A 24,543-nucleotide genomic window follows, 5' to 3' on the forward strand; every position below is an offset into this window, starting at 1 on the left:
CCTGTCAAGCGCCTTCAGAATCTTATGTGTTTCAACAAAATCACTTCTCATTCTTCTAAACTCCAATGTGTCTCAGCACAACCTGCTAAATCTTTCCTCTCGGCACATCCCAGGAATCAGCCTGGTGAACTTTCTCTGAACTGCTTCCAATGAAAGTAAATTCCTCCTTAAGTAAGGAGTCAAAAACTGTACATAATATTCCAGGTGTGGTCTCACCATTGTCCTGTATAGCTGTATCAAGATTTTCCTTTTTTATACATCCCCCTGCAATAAAGGCCAACATCCCATCTTCTAATTACTTGTTGTACCGGCATACTACCTTTTTGTAATTCACGTACAAGGGCACCCAGATGCCTCTGTACTGCAATGTCTCTCAATTCAAATAATATTATGCTTTTCTATTCTTCCTGCCAAGTGGACAACCTCACATTTTCCCACATTATACTCCATCTGCCAATTTTTTGCCCATTCACGCAACCTATCTATATCCCTTTACAGACTCCTTATGTCCTCCTCACAATGTGCTCTCCTACCTATTTTTGCACCATCAGCAAATTTGGGTACAATACAGACTGTTCCATCATTCAAGTCATTACTACAGTTCATCAATAGTTGAGGCCCCTTCCTGCAGCGCTCCATTAACTACAGTTTGTCAACTTTAAAATGACCTATTTAGCCAATCCACTCTCCATGCTAATTTATCACCCCAACACCATGAGCTCCAATCTTATGCAGTAATCTTTTATGTGGCACCTTATCAAATATCTTTTGGAAATCCAAATATAGTACACCTACCAATTCCTCTTCATCCACCTGGTTGTTACATCCTCAAAGAACTCTAATAAATTTGCCAAACACGATTTCCCTTTCACAAAACAATGTTGACCCTGCCTGACAATGTTATGATTTTCTAAACGTCCTGGTACTACCTCCTTAATAATGGGTTCTAGCATTTTCCCAATGACGGTTGTAAACTAACTAGCCTACAGTTTCTTGCTTTCTGACTCCTTTCTTGAATAGTGGTGTTACATTTGCGGTTTTCCAATCCACTGGGACCTTTCTAGAATCTAGGGTGTTTTGGAAGATTACAACCAATGCATCCACTCTATGGACATTCAAGACCCTAGGATGCAGGACATAAGGTCAGGTCAGATTTGTCAGCCTTTAGACCCATTAGTTTTCCTAGTACTTTTTCCTCTTGCGATTATTTTAAGTTCCTCCCTCCTTTTTGCATCCTGCTCTTCACTTATTCTTGGGATGCTTTCTGTGTCTTCTACTGTGAAAGCAGATACAAAATATTTGTTCAAAGTCTCCGCTATTTCCTTGATTCCCATTATTAATTCCCCAGTCTCACCCCCTAAGGGGTCAATACTTACTCTAGCTACCCTCTTCCTTTGTGTATACCTGCAGAAGCTTTTACTGTCTATTTTTCTATTTCTTGCTAGTTTTCTCTCATACTCCAATTTCTCCCTCATTATTATTTTTCAGTCATCCTTTGCTGGTTTCTAAATTTTTCCCAATCTTCTGGGCTACCAATAATCTTTGCAGCATTGTACATTTTTACTTTCAATTTGATACCATCCTTGATTTCCTTAGTTAGCTATGGACGGTGTGTCCTTTTCATAGAGTCTTTATTTCTCAATGGAATATATTTTTGTTGAGTTATGAAATATCTCCTTGAATGTCTGCCACTAGTTCTCTATTGTCTTACATTGTAACTTATTTTCCCATTCCATTTTAGTCAACTGTCTTCCCCTGTAATTGCCTTTAGTTAAGTTTAAGACAATAGTTTCCAACCCCAAGTTTCTCACTCACAAACTAATTATGAAATTCCATCATGTTATGATCACTCTTACCCAGTGGATAGTTTAAATTAGTATGTAAACTATGTAAATTAGGTAAAGTTAACATTTATTCCTCAGCCAACACCATCAAAATCACTAACAAGTTTGCTGTTTATGGGAACTTGCTATACACAAATTGGCTACTGCATTTTTCCACATAAAAGGACAATATAGCAAAAGCGCTTAATTGGTTGATCAGCATTTTGGATGTCCTGAGGATATAAAATGGCACTGTATAAATGTGTTTCTTTCAAGGAGTACTTTCTGGCATCAGTCCTATACTTGCCTTTTACAAATTTGTACCTATGTCCAATGAGATTGTGTTCAAGTTTAAACTTTTCTATTCTTTGGAGTCTTATGTATTTCCACGAGGCCTTCTCTCATATATCATTTTTAACTGTTTCTCATAACTTTGCGAGTTCACAGTTTGTGTTTCCTGCAGCTCACTGACTAACCTGGATCCATTATTGAAGTTGCAACTTGAGCTGAGCACTTAGCAGCTTCAGCAATGGCATCTTCAGAATTATATTCTCCTGATTTGGCAATATAGCATTTTCTTTTGCTAAGTGCTGCTTTGCAATACCTGGAGATGGTCAATGTCAAGTCCAGTACTGTATTTCCTCTCTTTTGAGGATATGCAGCTGAGCGAAGCCTGATCCTTCCTGCCTTTCTGGGGGGCAGCCTGTATATCTGCTGCCAAAAATAGCTCAGCAAAATGGACAATTGGAAATAAAAACAGAAAATACTCAGCAGTAGCAATGAGTCACTTCTGGCAATAGGTCATTAACCTGAAACATTAACTGTTTCTTTCTCCACAGATCCTGCCTGACCTGCTAAGCATTTGCAGCATTTTCTGTTCTCGTTTCATATTTCCACAGTATTTTGCTTTTGGACACTTGTTACTCCTGCGCCAAGCATGCTGACTCACAGGATGCCAACAGTGTTCACACTGCACTGCCTTTTGGATGAGTGTTAATATGCCTTCTCAGGTGGATGTAAAAGATCCCATGGCACGATTCGAAGAAAACAAGGGAATTCTCCTGGGTGTCCTGGCAAATATTTATCCCTTGCCCAAGATCTGGAATAGATTATCCAATCATTGTCATCTTTTACCCCCCAAAAAAATACTTTATACATAAAATTTGTAAAAGTACATTATGACTACACAAAAGTGCAAAAGAACTCAATTTCTTTCAGTATAGTATTTTGCCCTCTAAGGTACCTCACTACGCTTACAATTACAGGTTATATTTACAATGTACATTTACACTAGTCAAACATTCTCTGGTGCATACGGCCCAAGGGGTTTTACATGGTTTCCAGCCCCTCTGGCATGAGAGCCTAAGACAGTGGTCTTTCCTCACAGTGCCCTCTCATTCTTGATTCTTTCACAAGTAGGAACAGTCTCTCCTTACCTACTCTGTCCAGGCCCCTCATGATTTTGAATACCTCTATCAAATCTCCTCTCAACCTTTTCTTCTCCAAGGAAGACAGCCCGCAGTTCCCCAATCCAAGGTGATCATATCACCTGGCTATTTGCGAGAGCTTGCTGTGCCGCGTTTCTTACATGACAGAAAGGGGAAACCCATCCCCAAAAAAGAGTACTCCATTGAGCTGTAAAGTACTTTGGGACGTCCAGATGTGGTGAAAGGCGCTAGAGAAATGCAGGTTCATCTATTCCTCACGGTTGTGTTTCGGGTAAGGATTTGTCTTGGTGGGGGGGGGGGGGACTGCAAGTTGCTACGAATACAAAACAAAATGAAAGGGTCAAGAGAAATCTGGAAACGGTGAATGTCTTCAACACCGAGAAATTAGGCTCCAGAAGGCGAAGTAGGCCGTCCGTTTCTATGGAGACGCGGCCGGAAGTGGTGACCTGTGACCCCCCCCGCCGGCCGACGGCAGACGGAAAGCGGATCAGGTGACCCGGCGCGACCGTCACGTGATGCGGCCAGGCTTGAATTGGGGGGGGGGGTGGGAAAGGAGGCCGTTTCTCTACCCAATTTTAAAGCAGCATCCACGCAGCCGGCGGAGTTACTCCGCCTCCCCCAATCACCTCCTGGTTTACCGACAGTGACTTAAAGTAAGGCTTTTGGGAAGTGACGGTCGATCCGGGGTGATTCGGGGGGGGGAGGGAGTGGGAGCTCCTCAGAGGAGAGATTGTGGGTGGGGAGAGTGTCAGTGCAAGAGTGGGACCTCCCTTTTCCCCTTATATCTGGGCAACACACTCTCATCCCAGGTTGATTAACAAGGGAAAAACCAGTGAAACTTGGAAATGAAGGGCACCAGTAAAACTTGTGCGAACTAGTCTTGTATACCTTAAAATGGAGCCCCATACTGATGCCAGTATCACTGATTTGTACTGGGATTTGAAAATTTTGAACTTTTTTTTTTCCCTTTGGTTATTGACCGAATGCATACAGAACAAGCACTGTGACTGGGTGAATGTCGGTGCTCAACCACCTCAGCTGGGAGAGAAACGTTTCCAGTCCAATATAACTTCAGAACCCAGTTCCAATATTGGACTTGAAATGCTAACTCTTTGTCTCTCCATAGGTACTACCAGACCCTTGGGGGTTTTTCCAGCACTTTGTTTTTATTTTGGATCTCCAGCATCTTGCTTTTATTCATCTATGTAAGTTGTTGCAAAGTAAAGTGTGTTTATAACCGTAGTTTAGTCTTCATATCTCCCTTGCTGAAACTTGCTGCTCGGTAACTTTGAATTTTGACTAAGTATAAATTGTTGTTCCCCTTGAAATTTAGTATTCTTGTCTCTGCCCTGATGAGTGCAAGATGAAAAGCTTCGACAGTATGTCTCTTTTTTTTTCAGCAATAACTTTGAATAATCATCCATTCAAGTTTTAATCTTTGCAGCAAATCTGGACCACGCTGTCACTTGTTGCACTTTCCTTGCAAAGGTATTTGGTAACCTCGCTAGAATGTCCGGATCTCGCATGTCAGCAGGTGAATTGACTGTGGGGGACAGCTCAGCTGATTGCAATCCTATCCTCAATTATCACTCATGTACGCACTGCATTTTTCAGCAGGAGTCACTGCATAGTGGTCAGGACTGGGAATTCTATCTCTCCCACATCTTCACACTTTAGAGGCCAATTGTAATACCGTTACTGACCCAGCTGAAATCAGGTATCTCAATCTTTTTTTAAACAAAACTATGTAATTTTTGAGCCACCTGATTTCAAATTGTGCACTGGCAGCTAAATAAAGAACCTGATTATGGGTTTACATTGAGACTTCACACTACAACCAGCGCACAGTATTTATGTAAGCAGATCATCGTAACAACTTTGTTTGGCAGCTATGGCAACATTGTGTTGATCACTTGGTAAAATTTCCTTAAATTGCCCTGTCCTTCGTGAAACAATTCCCAAAAATTGCTGCGAGCGTGTCCTGAGTGTTTGGCACATCAAAACTTGGAGGGAGATTCTGTTTTCAATTGTACAGTGAGTTTGTGATAACATTCAATGGGAAAATTCATTAATATTTTAATTTGATTCCTTAAAGTCTATTAAATTCAAACCTGTAGCTCTAGATTTTCTGCTATGATCAAGACCATTCTTCTGAATGTATATGGTGTAATACAGCTAAGGATTTGATTTTAACATTTCACTGTTGTGGTGAGAAATTGGGGAACCAAGTCTAAATTGCAGGCAGCTGGAGTGTGCAAAATTGAGAGAATTGAAAACTCAGTTTGCACAATGGCAGCGATCAATCAGCCCAACACAGGACAACCTATCCTTGTTTTTGCCCCTCTGATTGTTTGGGAATGGAGAAGTGTTTTATGGCCTATAGTACATTCTATATTTTTTATTTCACCATTATACAGCTGTTTGTGTGGTGTTACAAAGCTATTTCCAATTGTTTACGTAGTTTATAATTACTTGGATAAATGGATTGTTCCTATAGCTTCTACTCTTGACTTATTACTAAACTTTGTGTTTGAGAGTTTTGATGCTGGTAGAATGTTGAAACGTTGGCACTTTCTTAGCCTGGCACTGAAACAAAGTGATACACCTCTGGTCCAGATCAGCATTGATCATTATTAGGATTCTTGAAAATTCCGCAAACAATGGATGATTGAAAACATTGCAAATGTAAATTAGAAAATTTAACTTCCCTTAATGGTAATTAAATTAGATTCTCAAAATTCTGATTTCAAAGCTGCGTGCACTCTACCATTTCATTAGTGATATTTAATTACGGAGAAGTACAGGCATTTTCCTGTTTCATGTTTTGAAAATTTAGAGCTTGAAATTTCTTGATGGACACTTGCTTCAGTGTACAATTTTAACATCAGAGGCCATTTATCTGTCCTTTTCGAAGGAGAATAAACTATTATGGAGGGAACAAAAAATTTAATTTAAAATTTATGGCAACTGTTGCCTTTGTGCTTAAAGTATATCTTCTGCTTCATAATACTATTGCATGTACAAATAAGTTCAGTGGTTTTATGTAATTTCCTTATTTGCAGGCAATGCATCTTAAATGGTTTATTAGCCTATAGTGCGAAATATCTTTGCCATGGAAGGATCTTCGTCTTGCCTGGCCACTGCGATGAAGGCTGCGAACATACATCCATTTGGGAGAGAGGAAGATGACTCACTGGAGAGGCTGTTTATGTTCTTTTGTGAGCATTTGCGGCAGGGACACTGGGCCTTGGCACAAGCCTGTATGCCCCAATTAAGGCAATGGCAAAGTGGTGGTGCAGAACAAGTGAAGGAAATCCTTCAGGCAATCGTCGTCTGTCCATACAAGCTAAGGTGAGTAATCTGGAAGAGCTCATAGAAGCATAGAAGTTTGCAACAGCGAAGGTCACACAGTTTATTGTGTCTGTGCTAAATTTTAGCTAGAACAACCCTAAACTGATCCCACTGTCTGATCTCTTCTCATAGGCTTATATTTTTCTCTGCTGTAAATCTTTATCCACTTTCCCCTTAAAATACTTAGAATTTTACAGCACAGGCCAGTTACCCAAACAGTCCACGCAATGCATGACTTTCCTCTCACCTTACTTCATCTCGCCCCATCAACATATCCTTCTGTTCCTTCCTTCCTCATCTACTTAACTAATTTCCTCTTAAATGCATCTGTGCTTTTTGCTTGAACAATTTCACTTGGTAGCAAGTTCCACATTCTCATCACTCATTCAAGAGAAATAAAGATTTTTCCTCAACCATGCCCTGTGGCAGTCTGAACGTTAACAATGTTCTGTGTAGGGACATTTCTCTTAAGCTTTCCCCTGGCTCTTGGTTGTAATCTTAAATTGATAAAGCTGATCAATGACTCCCCAAGCAGAATTTTAAACACTTTTCTTCATAGCCTCTCTCAAGTCCCTCTTCATCAACTTAGTTTCTCATCTTTGGTATCATTCTGGGAATCTACACTGTACGCTTTCTATGGCCTTAATGTACTACCTGTAATGGAATTCCCAAAACTGCACACAGTCCTCCAATAATGGTCTAATCAATGCCCTGTATGAATTAATTATTCTTTATTCTTGCACTTTATGGCTCTACTTATAAAACGCAGAGCTCTACTGGCCTTTATTTTTTGGCTTCATGTAATTGGACTCTCACTTTCAAGAATTTTATTTTTGAACCCTATGGTCTCTGCTTATCCATATCCAATGTCTTTCCATTAGGTGTATACATCTTGCTTGAACAAAATACTGCAGATGCAAGAAATCTAAAACAAATAAAAGCGGCAAAAGAGCTCAGCGGGTCAGGCAGCATTGACGCAAAGAACAGACAAATTGATGTTTCGGGTATGTGCCATACCCAAAATGTCAACCACCATTCCTGGTTTTGTGCTCCTCCTAAATTCACTGAACCGTGATTAGGATTCTGGTTGATGTTTTTCCTCCCAAATCCAGGGGTGCTGGGGCCCATTTGATTGGCTAATTCAGCCCAGCCTTGGGTTCTTCCTGGTCTTTAGGGATAAATTTACAGACCCATAACTAGAGATTTTTTTTAAAAATGCCTTTTTATGAGCTGCTATATATTTTTTGGCTTCTCCCCTCTTCAAATACACTGTAACTCCTTCCGTCCGGAATGCTTGGGACCAAGTCTATACCCGTTGGAGTTTAACAAAATGAGAGGTGATCTTATTTAAACGTATAAGACCCTGAGGGGACTTGACAGGGCAGATACCAGGAGGATGTTTCCGCTTGAGGGGTAGACTAGAATTAGGGGACACAGTTTAAGAATGAGGTTGCCCTTTTAAAACGGGGATGAGGAGAAATATGCCATGTCAGAGGGTTCTTAGTCTGTGGAATTTTCTACCCCAGAGAGCAGTGGATGCTGGGTCATTGAATTTATTCAAGGCAGAATTGGACAGATTTTTGATAGACAGGGGAGTCAAGGATTATGTGGGAGAAAAGTGGAGTTGAGACTACAACCAGATCAGCCATGATCCTGTTGAATAATGGAGCAGGCTCAAAGGGCCTACTCCTACTCCTAAGTCCTATGTCCTAAGTCATTTCTGGATTCCGGAATTTTCTGGATTACCGAATGACATTAGAATGCCTAATCGCAAGTGTGTGAACTGGAAAACACAATAGATATAAATATTTGCCTGAAGCATAAAGCATTGTAAAGCAGTAATAAAAATTGTTTTCCTTATCCAAATAATATATCTTCTATGTTTGCGCTGCCAAAATACTGGACTAAAAAGATGCCGTGAGTTTTGCTTGGGCCTGCTCAAAAAAATTTAGGACAGTTGGTGTTTCTGCACAGTAGATTTCCAGACTGGAGAGGTTACAGAGTATTTCAAAACTGATCCGAAGAAAATGTTTCAACTGTGGCAGACCCTATAGTTCAAAAAATTTTAAGCACATTTAATTTTCCATTGACTTTTAAAATGTTGATTCCTGACTGCTTTGTTGTGTGCAGGTGGGAGTCGGTTTCTAGTCCTCACCGACTTGCCTGGCTGTGGTTACTGGAGTTGGAACTTTGGTGGTCACATGATCAGGTAAATGGGCGCAACATGCATTCAGTGATTCTGTGGACAACGTCAGTTAAGCTTTATATTCATTTCCAGATGTATTATTCTTTGATTCTGAAATAGCCATTATTTTTTGCACCAGATATTGCTTCCGCCATTTGTCAAGAGCGAGATTGAATTCTTTTTGCTCCTGGAGCAGCTGCAGCCACAGATCTCGCAAGATGTCATAAAGGTGATGTGTATATGTTTTACTTAAATAATTTCAGTGACTTTTTTTTAAAAACTGAGCTGTTACTTGAGACAGCCATTCACTAATACTGAAATTTGTGGCTAACTTAATGCTGTATTACGTTGCTGCGCAGTTTTTAAAATCAAGTGGCAGTGATGTTCCCCAGAATATCTGATGTATTGACGTGTTGAACTTTCATTAATATTTCTGGGTTCATGTATGATTTGGTCGGTTTTGGCAGAACTGGATATTATGTGGTGCTAATGATCCATTTTATTCCCTGTACAGGAGCTCCATGATATGTTTTTAAACTGTCATAATCCTGATCTGTTGATTGAGAAGCAAGAGGACTTCAGTGCCTATAAATTAAGTCCTGAGGCATTTTCTTCTTTGTGGAACCTTGTGCCCAGCAGCCCTCAGCTTGTTCAGGCTGTGGTTGCTTATTTGCTGGTCGAAAATGGCAACAGTTCTGCTGTGGAATACAACCACAGGCTACAGAAACTAATGGTTGACTTTTTGCGGGATGCTCTACGTTCGCTGAAGGAGGCTCGCCAGGGAAAGGCCAAGACAGGATCTGCGGTGGATATGCACGAGTGGACCAAAAACCATATCTACTCCGTTGTTTCTGTGCTTACTTTTGATGTGGAAAGGCAGGCCTGTGAAATCCGACAGTTGTGTGAGGAACTGTATGATGCTTGCTGTGCCACAGAATACGGACTGAGTGAGGAGCGCTTACTTGGCTTTATGCTTAGAAAATCGAACCAGACCCTGATCAGTTTGTACAGCACTGTATCCATCCAGAAGAATAAAGAGAAGCTGGTAGCACAGATCTCACCTGAAAGAGGTAATCAGTAGCTTGTCCTTCCTTCAGATGTCCACCCCCCCCATTGTAGTAACAGATAGATAGAATTTTATTTTGGTTTCCTTTAATCCTTGGAGCCATGGAGTCAGAGTCATTCTCAAGCTAATAATTTACGAATAATTGTGTGATTCTTTAATTTTCCAGTTATTCCCACCCTGCAACCCGCCACCCACCCTTCCCCGTTTTCCTCTTTCTTCCCTGAACGCAGAAACTTGCACGGGGCATGTCCTCTTGTAGTTTGCAAAGGTGGCTATTCTTTGTGAGTGAGCTGTTGGATTGTGGAGGTATGACAAGCAAGCCCAATCCTGGCGTCAGACTGTCTCAGCATGCACACTGTTCCAACAGCTGGCTCTTTTCAAACTTCTCCCTGGTTCAGCATCATTTTTAGCACCCTTGTTACCACCCGGACTAAGATTGACTAAATCATCATGGGTTAAGGATGGAGCTTGGCCTATATTACTCATCACCACACTAGGCAAAATCTTTCTCCCCTCCCCCCACTTCCCAATATAGCAGCTGCTCCACACATTGTCCCCAGTTGTTAAATATCATTATCCAGCACACAGTGTGTTTCCACCATTTAATGTTTTCTTATCAGTAGTGCGGGTGGACGTATTAAACTTGCTGGCCTGAGTCATTGTCACATGTAAACTCAGTCTTCCTGTTTTCTGCTTGTGATGTACTCCAAAAGCAGAAAATGACTTTGGCAGGTTTAAAAAAAAATAGAGAATAATTTACAGTAATAGTGCAGACGATTTTTGTGACAATGAGGACCTACACACAGGGAAGAAAAAAATTAATTGTATCTCTCGGGTTATAAGTTAGTTGCCAGACTCCTGTCTTTATGGCCTTGGGCTATATGATAATCAGGGATTTTGGCCCTCCTGGTCCATATGTTTCACTATTGGCCAGATGTTGGGTTAGTCTGATGAGCAGCATTATTTGAAATGGTAGTTTAATCCCAAGAGTTGAAGCATTTTAAATTATTTGTATTAGGTTAATCCAGGTCTCCAGTCCAAAAAGGTAGTTTTAACTTTCTCCTTGCCAGCCACACATCTACCAGAAGGCCCGGCTTGGCAGTGGCCATTGACCTTCTGTACCAAGTTGCTGCAGACACCTTAGATGATGCTGTCAAGCTTGTCACTGGAATATACTTCAAAGCAGCAGTGTGGTTGTGTGTGTGTGAGTTGAAATGCACTATTTGTTTTTATTTTGTTTTCTTGATTTTTTTTCCAGTGTCTCTTGGACTGTCAGAGGCTGAAAAGGTTACATTAGCATCATTCATAGACTCTGAGGAACCTCCTTCCTGGAAGGCAGCTTATTTCTACAGCACAAGCACCAGTAAGCACTTTCTGGAGCAGGTTCTGGTATGTATTGGGACTAAGGGAGCAGGAAATGTTGATTTCGATTTTTAAGTCTAATAGTCAATAATGAATGTGGAATAAAATTTATCTAGAGAAATGTGCATCAAGCACTTGTTGTCTCCAGGTTTCATGTATTGACCTAAAGAAGCATTTTTAAACCTCCGCTTCCCACAGTGATTTATTTTTGGAACAAAAAATCCAGAACTCTGAACTTGTTGCTACATTAATAATAATCTGATGGCCACAAGCAATGTGGTAAGTGTAGCAGGCTTGGTAGGAAAATGGTGACTTTGGTCCTATGGTTCCCAAGGCGCTCCACCATTGGGGTTTTCCTTGGGTCATGTCTGGGTCTGTTGCAGACTAATTGATAGAGATTCATTGCTCTGATTAGCCAGCAACTTTATTATCATTGTATTGTGCAGTCACATACCAGCATGGGAGAAGGTAAAGAAGATGGAGCATGGCCTTTTTTGATCTAGCATTCTAATCTGCTAACACTGGTCCCAGATGTTGGACTGCTTATGGCTGTTGGGTCATTTTATGTGCGTAGATCACTTATGTGTTTCATTGTATGCAAAGTGCAAAATGACAGAATGGCGTAGTCTAGTCATGACCAGAGTGGTGGTGTGCTTTGACACCGAGCAGCTCATCAGACTGAAAGTTACTCTCTTGCAGTGATATATGTACTTAACTTCTGAAACAGTAAATACTTGTTTTTGTTTCATGTACATAGTCTGCAGCCAACTGATTTCTGTTTTCTTTGGCAGACCTTAAGTACAATTTGTCTTCCTTCAGTTTCAAAGAAGAGTCATATTGGACTTGAAAAGTTAACTCTGTTTCTGTCTCCGCAGATGCTGCCTGACCTGCTGAGTTTTTCCAGCATTTTGTTTTTATTTCCGATTTCTAGCATTCACAGTATTTTGCTTTCATTTAAGCATAATTTGTCTTTTATTAAACAGTTAAACTCCCTATCAATCTTCTGTTATCATTTCTACTGTATCATTTCCTTGCCTTAGGATGCAGGTGCTTCCTTAGATTCATGCTGGTGTAGTTACTGGAATAGTCGTTTGGTGTACAGAACTTGAGTGTTGCTGAAAAAAGAGACATGTTGAAGCTTTTTGTCTTGTACTCATCAGGACACTTAGCAAGAATACCAATATAAAGGGAAAGCAACAATTTATACTGTATGTGAAGAGAATGTTGATTGGCTAGCAAATGGGCTCTGATTGGTAGAAGCGTTGTCATGGAGAATGCACCAATGACGGTGACTGGCAGTTAACTGCCAAGCATTGTTTGAAATTTAAACCAGGCAGCGTGATCCTGATTGGTCAAGGCATTGCCTTGAGGAACGAGTCAGCAAATGGCTGTCACTTACATTGTTTAGCTGAAACCGGCACAATTTGTGAACATGTTCTTTCTGTCTGCAAAGGACAGGGCCCTGTCTATTAATATATGTAGCTTCCAGTACCTGCAAATGTGCCACACTGCAAGCCTGACTGACTATCTTAAATTGGTTGTCAGTGTAATTCTTAGCACACTGAGGATTATTTACCAAATGTCCAATGGCGGCATCACACCTAATGTATTTTGAGTTTTGCAAGCACGGGCTGGCTGGGTATGGTCTGTATCTTGCGAACAGTGGCTGGGACATGCTGTTTGATACGATCCACCAGTCTTTGGGGCGTACAGCCTGCATACCTAGCATCACACTAGCACTGAAATTCATATACCACATTACTCATTTGTGTGATAGGCAGAATGTCTTTTTGGCTTGACAGCAGCATCCTGTTAGTGGTGAATACCACTCGTGTTGCTATTGCATAGTAGCAGTGTGAAACAGCTAGCTTCACCTGTTGCTCAAACTTTTGAGATACCTTGCCCTTCCAGGGCCAAAAGTGATGGCTTTAAGCCTATCCATGATTTTGTGTGATAGTGCAAAATGATCTGATCAGGGTTGTCATTATCCTGCAAGATGCCTTTGATGCCCTATTTCAGCATCAGGTTTGCATGGTGAGCAAATGGCTTGAGCCCTTTTACAAGGTTGCCGATAAGACCAAACTTCTCGCTTTGACATGTCTCTTTTTCAGTTACTATAATATTCAGTCAATTATAGTATTATGTAATGAGTAAGTAATCTGCTGCTGATCATTTCTTGTGTTTGAAATTGTAACTTAAATTACCTTATGTGATTTTAGTGCATTAATGGCATTAAAACACATGGACAGTTGATATGATTGTCATTGGCTGTTGTGAGGTGAGAGTGACTGCTCTTGACATTTGACCCAGTGTGGCATCAAGGTGCCCAAGCAAAACTGCAGTTAATGAGAATTACGATGAAAACTCTCCACTAGTTGGAGTCAGACCTAGCACAAAGAAAGATGGTTGTGTTGTTGGAGGTCAGTCATTTCAGTCCTGGGACATCTCTGCAGGCGTTTCTGAGATTGGTGTCCTAGGCCAACCATCTTCAGTTGTTTCATCAATGACCTTCCTCCATCATAAGGTTAGAAGTGGGGATGTTTGCTGATGATTGCACAATGTTCAGCTGCATTTGTGACTCCTCAGATATAGAAGCAGTCCATGCTCACATGCAGCAAGACCTGGACAATATCCAGGCTTGTGCTGATAAGTGGCAAGTAATATTCGCGCCACACAAATGCCAGACCATGACTGCCTCCAACAAGAGAGAATCTAACCATCATCCCTTGACATTCAATAGTCTTACCATTGCTGAATCCCCCACTATCAACATCCTGGGGGTTACCATTGACAAGAAACTAAACTGGATTAGCCATATAAATACTGTGGCTACAGGACCAGGTCAGAGATGAGGAATCCTACACTGAGTAACTCACCTCCTGACTCCCAAAGCTTGTCCACCATCTACAAGGCACAAGTCAGGAAGGTGATGGAATACTCTCCACTTGCCTGAATGAGTACAGCTCCACCAACACCCAATAAGCTTGACACCATCCAGGACAATGCAGCCCGCTTGATAGGCACCTCATCCACCTCCTTCGACATTCACTCCCTCCACCACCAACGAACAGTGGCAGCATTGTGTACCATCTACAAGATGCACTGCAGCAACTCCTTCGAGATTCCTTCGACAGCACCTTCCAAACCCGTGACCTCTATCATCTAGATGGGCAAGGGTAGCAGATGCATGGGAACGTCATCACCTGGAAGTTCCCCACCAAGTCTTGACTTGGAACTATATCACCATTCCTTCACTGTCGCTGGGTCAAAATCTTGGAACTGCCTTCCTAACAGCACCCTGGGCGTCACTACAGCACATGGGCTGCAGTGGTTCAAGAAGGCAGCTCACCACCGCCACCTCGAGGGCAATTAGGGATGGGCAATAAATGCTGGCCCAGCCAGCGACTTCTCGTGTGGGGAAAAAAAAGTCAAACATTGACCCAGAACTGAGTGTACCAATCCAGATAAAATTGAAGTTGCATATGAAATAAGAAAGTAACTTGTGATTGACTTACCTGAATTAAATTAGAGTGGTTTTATGGCTTATTTACTAATCCTTTACTTTAATGTTCACACTGCTGTACTTGACCTGAGAGTGCTTCATACTGGTAGTAAGTGCTTGACGTGGATGTGTCATTTTCATTACCTCCCATAAGGGGTATGATACTCCTTTGCAAGCACTGCCTACATCACTAATCTAATTTTGACAATGGTGCAATACCAGCATCATCATCTCACCCCCCCCCACCCCGCCTCAAAATATCTAGCCGAGAGACATAGAGCAGCGTGAGCCTTAATAGAAGGATCAATTGGAAAGCAGCCTTCTTAGCATTCCAGTTGAACTTCTTTTTGATTTAACATTGGCCGTTAAGTTAAAATGAGAGGTTGATTTGTGATCATATGGTGAATGTATCCTGCTCATTTTTCTCTTTTTTAACTTTGGTAGATTACTGCCCTGCAGTTAATAAAGCGGGAGGATTACAGCATTTTAAACAAATTGATGAAGAAGACGTTCAAACCCCTTTCGCAACTCGCAGTGTTGCTGGGCTGGACTTATTGCCAAAGTCTGGAATCGGCTCAGGCTCTGTTACGCACGCTCCATCAGAGCAAGGTATAAATGATGTTGATAAGTAGCAAAATACTTTAGTTTCACAGCCACTGTGAAACCATGGTTATTCATTAAGGGTGATAGCATAAATGGTTCAAATAGATTGCCATGTGAAGTAAACATGGTCACCTATACATACCTAGTTTCACTTTGACTTTATAGCAAAGATAATAAAATTAGGTCCGTTTAAATGGCCTAACAATGCTAAATTCTCAGCAGGTTTTACTTTCTTGAACCAAATTCATTTCTATATCACCAATATGGCAACATGTCTGATCTAGTAAGTTACACACCTGAGTTCCAGTTCATTTATTTATCGACTTCGACTGTCAGATGAGGCTATTTGGGAGTCTGAAAATCATGGGAATATAAGACATAGGAACAGGCCATTCGACCCTTCAAGTCTGCCATTCGATAAGATCATGGCTGATCTGGTTGCGGTCTCACTCCACTTTCCTGTCTGCGCCTCATATGAATACTTCTGCATCTTATGATATAGTGACATTGTTTTTCTAACATTTTGGTGAATGTTCATCACCAGTAAAGAAAAGTTAGAATTCAAACCATGGAGAAGGGATTAGGTGGGTGCAGTGGATTTGACATCTCAAGGACCTGAGTGCACTAGCTTGGCTCTAAAGGTGAAATGAATTTGGGCTGCCTTAGTGATTACAGACTTGTAGACTAATTCGGTGCTAATAACCCACTGCAATGACTGGGGTCAGAGAGAGTGCTTTGCTGGAGTTGATCTGATGCACATCGGGCAGAGATTAAGAAGCTTTTGGTTCAGTAGTAGAGCTACCATCTCTGAGCCAGAACGTCTTGAGTTCAACCTCACTCCAGGAACCTGAATGGCTGATACCCTAGTGCAATACTGAGGGAGTGCTGCACTGTTTGAGGTGCCATCTTTTGGCTGACATGATAAAATCAATGCTCTGCTTTCGGATAGATGCAAATGATCCCAGTGGCACTCTGAAGAGGAGACGGAATTCCCTCAGCATCCTGGCTAATATTTTTCTCTTGATCAGCATCACCAAAGAGCCCAGATTATTTGATTATTTGTTGCATTGCAGTTTGTGGGACCTTGCTGTGTGTAAGTTAGGTGCCGTGCTTTCTTGTACTACAACAGTGACTATACTTCATTGGCTGTAATGTGCTCAGGATGATCTGGGGCCATGAAAGGTGCCATTTAAACACAAGTTCATTCTTTTTTTACTTCTACGTCTAGCTGTGCTGGATCTCATCAAGTTCTTTGAGCTGACTTTGCGAACTAGGAAGTCTAGGAACCACCTTCATTTCAATGAAAGTTTGAGCAAGAAAAATTACAAATTCCATCCCCCAAAGTCGTAACCATTCTGTGGTTTAATCTATCAAAATGTTGCAACCTTATCTTTCCTATTGATTTGCTAACGAGATGCAGTATAGGACAGCTTTGTAAATAAGTAGCACTGTTCATGTGCCTTTTGGTGTTCCTCCCTTAGGAGCTATGTTGTGGTGCTGTACTCCAAGAGTTCTGTGGTGGGTTGTCTTCTCAAATCGAGGTTCTTGAGTGGTGTTTGAAAAGGAACAGGTAATCACATTGATATAATTATTTTCCCGTCTTGTTTCTCTCCATTACCGTCTGTTACTATCTCCAGTTTGCATCATTGAAATAATTCTTACCCTGTTACAGGGAAATTAAAGCTAATAAATATTTACCGATAAATCCTCTTGTTTGATTCATAGTCTATATTGAGTTAGCAAGAACACTTTTTGGTTTTTTGGCGCCTCAGGGCTAAATATTGTAGTGTGGGAAGGGGTAATTGATTAGGATTGCTGCTATCCTCTTCTGAAAAACGCAGCTGATAGGAAGTTTGGGTATGGGTTGGATTTTCTTTTGGTGGGGCCCACGCGAAGGATGCCTGGCCCCATCGATAAAAGATATTTCCTAGGCTCTTTTCGCTCCCCCGTCCAACCGTACCTTAGAATTGGAATTGCAGTTCTGTGTATGTTGTATGTTCCTGATTTTCACACTTTAATGATTTTCATACCTGCCTTAGGGTCGTTAAGGGCCCCAAATGGCAGTAGCGGGAGTTTTGAACGGGGACAAGGTGGGTAAACAGCAGACTTGCATTTATATAGTATCTTTCATGACCACCATACATCTCTGTGTGTTTTAAAGCCAATGAAGTACTGTAGTCACTCTTGTTATGTAGGAAATGCAGCAGCCAATTTGCACACTGCAAACTCCTACAAAACAGAAGTGATAATGAAAAGGTAATTTTTTTTTTTAGTGACATTGATTGAAGGATAAATATTGGCCAGGACACCAGGGAAAACTCCCCTGCTCTTCGAAATAGTGCAGTGGGATTTTTAAAATTCACCTGAGGGGGCGGAAGGGGCTTGCTTCCATTTTATGTCTCATCTGAAAGATGACACCTCTGACAATACCACTGGAGTGTCAGCTTTGATTTTGTGCTCCAGTAGTTGAGTGGGACTTGAACCTTTTTGACTCATGCGAGAGCACTATCAACAGAGCCATGGCTCACACCTAACTGCAACAATCCAATTTTAGGGTTCATGTGGCTTAGTTAAAATCAGTCCTCTTGTTTACATTCATAACAAACCAAGATATGTGTTCTGATTCTTGTTTCTGTTCTTTTTTTAAAATAAATCCCTTAGAAACAGCATTCCTGAGAAGGATTTTGTTCGGCATTTGCACAGTCTGGACTGCCATTCTGCTTTGTATAGTCTGCATCACCTTACCAACCTGCCTGCACTGAAAATGGAAGATGTCATTGACCTCCTTCAGAAGCAACCTGCTAATGGCAAGGATGATGACAATTGTTAGTTTCCTTAGTTACTTTGAGCTGTTATAAGGCATTTATTTCTGTGACATTACCCAGAATATTACGTGGTGTGCAAATCTGAAATTAGGGGGTTGAAGTGAGAGAGATTGCAGAAGATAATACTCAGTTGCAGTATATTTTGCATGAACTGGATGGAATATAACTCTATTTTTGGAAAACTGAATTGAATCCAGTATTCAGTGAATGTTAATTTCTTACCTTAACATGATATGATCAGCAATTTTATTCGACTCGAGTCTTCGTGTTTTAAGCATTCTCATTTGGTCAGGAGTAATGCAAAGTCTCATTACATTGATCACTAGGGGATGTACAAGAGTGACTGCGTAAAACTGCCTTCTCCTCATAACATATCTGAAAATCAGGAACTTTGGAATTGGAGGACGCAAGTTTCAATCTATCAGTTAATTTGTTGGTACCTTGGGGCACCAGTACAGAGCTCAAAGTTGACATATACAATCTACATAACTGGTGTGGCTGCGGAACTTTATACCAGATCAGTTGAAGTTTGTTCTCCTTGGGAACCTGTCATATAGAAACAGACATTAGTTTTTTCTGGAGAAAGTGCAGCAGGAATTTGATTTGCTCATTGTTATTTATTCAGTATGATTTAATTGTCAAAATTTCATTAAATGCAAAATGTAGAGAAAATTTCTGTTTCCTTTGTGTTAATTGTTTCTGTTCTGTAGGTGCAAGATCTCTGAGCATGATTCAGAGGCGAAATGTGACGTTGTACCAAGCGTTGTGTGCCATCAAGTATGCCATATATGCACTCTGTATAAATGCACATCAGCCATCTTTGTGTAAGAACTGTCCATATTGGTCATTGGATGCAGCTGTTAAAGATGTTTCACTTGAAAATGATCAACTATGTAGTCAAGGTAAACAAAGCTCCGTACTTCAGTGAGCAATTAAATAGCCTTTATTATAACTTCTCTTTTCCATCTAAAGTTCATGTAGTTTTAAAAAAAGGTCTGGATGTATTTAAATGATTACATTTATTTTAATTTTTCTGAATGTAGGATTAGTTTATTTTTCCATCAACATCCCTATTAAACAAAGCAATCTTTTAGGCTGAATTGATGTTGCAACTGAGTTTGGGTCTTGTTGAGACAGAGCTACCAATGTGTGTTGTATTAGAAAGAACTGCCAATCTGTTGGTGTGTGAGTGGGTGTTGCACATCTACACCTTTTTTTGGGTAGTTATTCTATTCAAAATATTTTAATACTGAAGTTCAAGTACAATTATCTTCCAATTCAATGACATGTATTCCAAAAAATACATTTCAGTAGGTTTGAAACTAGTTGAATTCCCTATTTTTTTTTTTGAATGATGGAGTTTTATTTTACATTCTAACCACTTATATATGAGTAGAATTACATTTTTTAAAAATTGGAAGAATTACTCATGAGACAACAGAAACATTCAGCGGCCACACTTCCACTACCCCCTCCACCACCCAGCCATCTGTTTTCTTCTCTTGAAGTTCTGACTTGTGGTGGAATCTGGTTTGTCAGCACCAGCAGCCACTTGATACCTTAACCAAGTGGCCACCCTTGAATGAGCCTAGACTGTGAGCTCACTGGGAAACAAGCAGGAAACTAGGTTGATTTTTATTTTTCCCTTTCTTACCTGTGTTACCCTTTGTAGCTAAAGGGGCTGTGGCCCGTTGTATCACTCATGCTGCGACCCATGCTGAGATTAGCTAACACAGCAGGGATCAAGCTTCAAATGTGGGACCACCTTCTATTTGTGACCGAGTTCTGTAGCAGTAACTATCTGAGCGATCAGAATACCCCTAGCTGGATTCCGTTTACATTACAAAACGTTAACAATGTTTTACCAGTAGCTGTGAGCAAATACAGCTTTCAGAAATAACACATTAACTTTATTTACTCAAACAGGTTGTTCTCCAGTTTTCAAGTTGTATTTGTCCAGGTGCCAGAAGTTTCTGCATGCGATCCCTGCTCCTTTCCGATTAGAGGTGTTGGAGAATATCTTCTCGTTATTATTCTTATCCTACAATGACCTCAATGGGAAAAAAACTGGACACGAAGGACAGTTTTGCCTTGAAGAAGAGGGAGACACTGAACAAATACAGACAGGAGCGGGTTTTGACAGTATTGTAGAACACTTAGAATCCACAATAGAAGTTGTGGGTAATGATGCTGTGCATTGTGAGCACTTGGGCACTGGGTTGGAAGAGAAGGTTGCACAAAACAGCTCAGGAGGCCTTCATAATGGCTGCGCGCAGAAGCTGAAGATGACAAACTTTATGCCCGGGTCTGCAGAAAATGATCCAACAGAACAGCTAGAATACCTGAACCTGAGGCATTTTACCATGAGCACAAACCGTGGGAATGATTTTTTAGTGAATGCGGTGACGATGAACATATTTCTAGAGATGATAAAGGATCACCTGGAGGCAATGAAATGCCATATTCCTTGGACACCTGGGAATGTACCTAAAGAAGATGTGCAGCTTGTGGAATGCCTGAATTGTTCAGTTAGTGCAGACTCTTTTGGCAGCCGATTAGCCCAACTTTCCAGGTATATCTGTGAAGCCCAGTGGAGGTACAAAGTAGTAACGAGCAATAAAACGACCGGTAAGACTCTTGTAAATATTGAATATATGCAGGAAACACCCAAGATTGGTCAATTTAAATTGTTTTTGCATTGGATTGTTGTTCTTTACCATAACAATTCTAAACCTAATGTTATGATCACTATTCCTCAAATGCTTTTTCATTGAAACATGCTCCACTTGCCCCACTTCATTCCCTGAAAGTAGATCCAGCACAGCGTTCTTCCTCATTGGGGTGGACACTGATCCACAAAGTTATCTGGTAAACGTTTTGAGGATTCCTTTACACTGTTACTATCCCAATCTGTATTGGGATGCATGTGATGGCAATGGTTTTAAGATAAGTAGAAGAGGTGCCAACTTTGGAGCAAGAAAACTCACAAATGGGCATTTGGGAGTGAAGCGGGGAGGGGTGGGCAAGGCTTGAGCCTTGAAGAGCAGGAGAGTTCCAAACTCAATCTCCAGTCTGGGCTTAAATAGCTTCTCTCAGTCACAGAAGCTTTATAGCCCCTCAGTTATATAAAACCCTGGTCCAGGGAGGGGGAAAAAAAATTGGCCAGGGCAGCAACTCTTGATTGCTGTTTAGTGACCCTTGCTGCAAAGTGAGTATGTGTAGCTGTTAACTTGAAGACTAGGTTGGATTTAGCTCTTATACCTATGATTTCACAGCCTGAAAGGACATTGGCAGTCTCAGAATTCCTTTGGAACTATACTCCACCACACATTAATGTGTCCTGGAAAAGGAGGGAACAATATAATCTGTCCTGTTTTTATGATATTGATAAATTACTTGTTTCATGGGTTTTAATCTCTGGTTCCTGGACCATGTTTCACCTGGGGTGGTTTATGATGTTAAAAGTGCTGTTTAAATGCAAGTAGTTGTTGCTGCCTCACTGTCATGAATTGTGATAAGCAGTAATGGTCTTTTTTTGGTTTGTAGAAGGTGACTTGCCGTGCTTCACTAAAAAGCACCCACCTTCGTCAAAGCACTCCACACTAAAGAGGCGCAGCAGAGTACGAAGAAACAGGATGGGTAAGAAATACAATATTCTCCCTCCTCAATTGTTTTCTTCCCCCTCCTCACTTATTTTCCACTTTCCTTCCTCTTGTCGAGGGTTGAATGTAATGCTGCCCCGTTGCTTCTACTGTAAGCTGTCCTCTCTGCCTCCTGGTGGCTCATGTTTGCCATTCCTCCTTGTTGTTTTTCTAAGAAACTCTTAGTCTACCTTGGCCTCTTCTACCGTTGATATGGCCATTTACTATGACTTTGTTTCTTTCTCACCACAATTTCCACTCTTTATTTCCTGTCTTAACAGAACATCGAGCCAGTTCACACTTGACGGCGGAGAGCGTGAGTGGAGATTTAAGTACCAGCACCTCAGGTATGTTAATTATTATGCAAAAGAATTTTGAAGATTTCATCAATGAGATTTTTTTATTTTGTTTGCGAGTCAGAACCCAGCAAACCCAATGCTGAAGTTTTACTGAGTTGCTAGAGTTTCATTTCTGTAATAAACAACTGCAGTGCCGTGTAGAAAGGACATATACATTCATCTGACTTGGATGTAAACATCCCCCTTTTCATCCAACTAAGTTGGCAGCAAACCGCGTTAGATTTGTTGTGTAATTAATTGTTGAGGCATGCGGCTTATCATGACATTGAGATGGGGGTGCGTCCTGTGGATTTGCACTGCCAACTTATGCAATGCATTTGTTGTTTAATATGTTAATTTTTTAGCAGGGCGAAGTTGAGTATAAAATATCCTCAGAGTATCTTTTAGTAGCAGTTTTATTAAAAAAAAATTGATAATATATCTTGAGTCTTGTCATTGTCTCATTGATATCCTTCTATCCATGGAAGATGATGGACATGCAGCAAACAATCCATTTAGATGAGAGGGTTTCATATGGTGCACCTCTGCTGATGGCTGTGAAGGCCAATCCTTGAGAGGCAGGTTCTGCCCCAAACGCTGCATATGAAGATGCCACATGTCGTTGTGAGTTGTTGTTTTCAGCATCGGCTCTTGTTGCCAAGCTGCTGAAGCCACTGGTCATCATGGCGGTGCCAGTCCTCAGGAGGTGTTATCAGCTAGTGACCCCTTGGGTATGTGACTGCCTTCCATCCTGTGGGTGTGCCCAAGCCAATGAAGCTGCCTTTGTTTGATGAGTGTTAACAAACCTCTCAGGAGCTCTGCCTCAGAGGACAGTCGCATTCTTGATTTTGTCCTGCCAGGATATACCCATAATGCATCACAGACAGCAAGGATGCAAATGGTTGCATTTCTTTTCTTGATGGCTGTAAGTTGTCTATGTTTGTTTTTATTCATTCACAGGATGTGGGCTTCGCTGGCTGGGCCAGCATTTATTGCCCATCCCTTGTTCACATGCATAGAACAAGTTGCTGAGAATAATGGCCTTATAAATCATCAGCTTGGTCCTAAGCGTCAGCTTGATATTCGTGAATTGACCAAAGGTGATAGCTGCTTTCCCTATGTGTGTATCAAGTTCGGCAAAAGGGTCAGCTTGTCTGTCATCGTGGACCTGAGGTAGCAGAATTTGCTAACCACTTCCAGTGGGATGCTGTTTAATGTGATCAGGAGCGGAGAAGCAACAATTTGTCCCATGACCACGGTTTTCTTGACACGTAAAGTTCAGGGAGAACAAATTGCTGGCATGGGAGAGACTGTGCATGAGTCTTTGTAGCTGAGTTTCCATATGGGCGACTAATACAGTATCATCAATGTAGAGGACTTCTCTGTGTTTTCGTCTTTGCTTTCAGTCTTGATAGATTGTAGAGCTTGCTGTCTGACCTCATGTGCAGGTAAACCCTTTCTGTGTCTGCAGGGAAGGCCAAGGTCAGGAGCATGAAGAAGATCAATCCACACAAAGTGGGGTTAAGAAACAGTCTTAGTTCACTCCATTCTTCACTCTGAAACCGTCAGAAGTGTAGCAGTCAAACTTTACATTGAATGCGTGTTGTCATGGAAAGAGTGGATGAGACTGAGGAGCTTTGGTGTCAGCCAATTTTTCCCAAAACCTTGTAAAGTCCCGCTCTGCTGGCTGTGTCGAATGTGATATATTTGCATGTTCTGAGATCACATCAGTTGTGCTTATTAACATTAATCTCTACAGATGGCGGGAGTGTCGTAAATTTGGCTGTAACAAATGAACAGGGATTTAAATCTCAAGTTCCCAGGCATAATCTTCTACTTCCCATGATGTTGGCTCCACCAGAGTCTCTTCTTGTTTCTTGCATCCTGAGAGGAAACTATGCCCAAGCACATCAGGTAAATTGAATTCTGTTTCCTGGGTGATAAATTAATATCCACCTCTAGAGTATAAACTAGAGTTTGCAAACAAGAACTTAATGTAAAGCGTTGACTGGAAATAGGCCATTCTCCTCCTCCTTTCATCTTGGGCAAAAAAATATGCATTTTGTGTGCTAACTAAAGTGATAATTTCACAGTAGGACTATTAACATTGTGATCACGTCTGTACCAGGTTAGAACATTTCCAGCATAGGTATTTTTAGGCAAGTTTGTGTTGGCATAACCAATTGTACTATTGTGTGTCTATGTGCAAATTCATCTAGGAGAGAGGAAACTATAGGCCAATCCATTTGCTGCCCCCTAAGGGACAGGTAACATTGACAAACTATATCTCAGGTTACAAACTATGTAGTATCTTTACTAAGACACCAAAATGGGGCCTCATTAGGGAAGTAAGCCTGCCATTACCTTAGTTGACTCTTAACCATGCTCTGAAGTGACCT

General features: G+C 41.1%; 1 protein-coding gene across 5 annotated transcripts in view; it reads left to right on the forward strand.

Moving 5' to 3' along the window:
* Positions 1–3,806: 3,806 nt before the first annotated feature.
* Positions 3,807–24,543, forward strand: part of zfyve26 (zinc finger, FYVE domain containing 26) — a 75,793-nt gene continuing 55,056 nt past the window's right edge. For all 5 annotated transcript variants that reach the window (XM_078563225.1, XM_078563227.1, XM_078563229.1 and 2 more), the window contains exons 1-14: positions 3,807–3,924; positions 6,334–6,622; positions 8,753–8,831; positions 8,947–9,036; positions 9,322–9,877; positions 11,132–11,262; positions 15,182–15,346; positions 16,822–16,910; positions 18,002–18,165; positions 18,876–19,067; positions 20,092–20,793; positions 21,712–21,804; positions 22,088–22,153; positions 23,904–24,058. In XM_078563225.1, coding sequence (XP_078419351.1) covers positions 6,384–6,622; positions 8,753–8,831; positions 8,947–9,036; positions 9,322–9,877; positions 11,132–11,262; positions 15,182–15,346; positions 16,822–16,910; positions 18,002–18,165; positions 18,876–19,067; positions 20,092–20,793; positions 21,712–21,804; positions 22,088–22,153; positions 23,904–24,058 — 2,721 coding nt within the window. In that variant the 5' untranslated portion in view covers positions 3,807–3,924; positions 6,334–6,383. The remainder of the gene's footprint in view (positions 3,925–6,333; positions 6,623–8,752; positions 8,832–8,946; positions 9,037–9,321; positions 9,878–11,131; positions 11,263–15,181; positions 15,347–16,821; positions 16,911–18,001; positions 18,166–18,875; positions 19,068–20,091; positions 20,794–21,711; positions 21,805–22,087; positions 22,154–23,903; positions 24,059–24,543) is intronic.

This window comes from Cetorhinus maximus, chromosome 18 (genome assembly GCF_964194155.1).
Source record: "Cetorhinus maximus chromosome 18, sCetMax3.hap1.1, whole genome shotgun sequence".
NCBI lineage: Eukaryota > Metazoa > Chordata > Chondrichthyes > Lamniformes > Cetorhinidae > Cetorhinus > Cetorhinus maximus.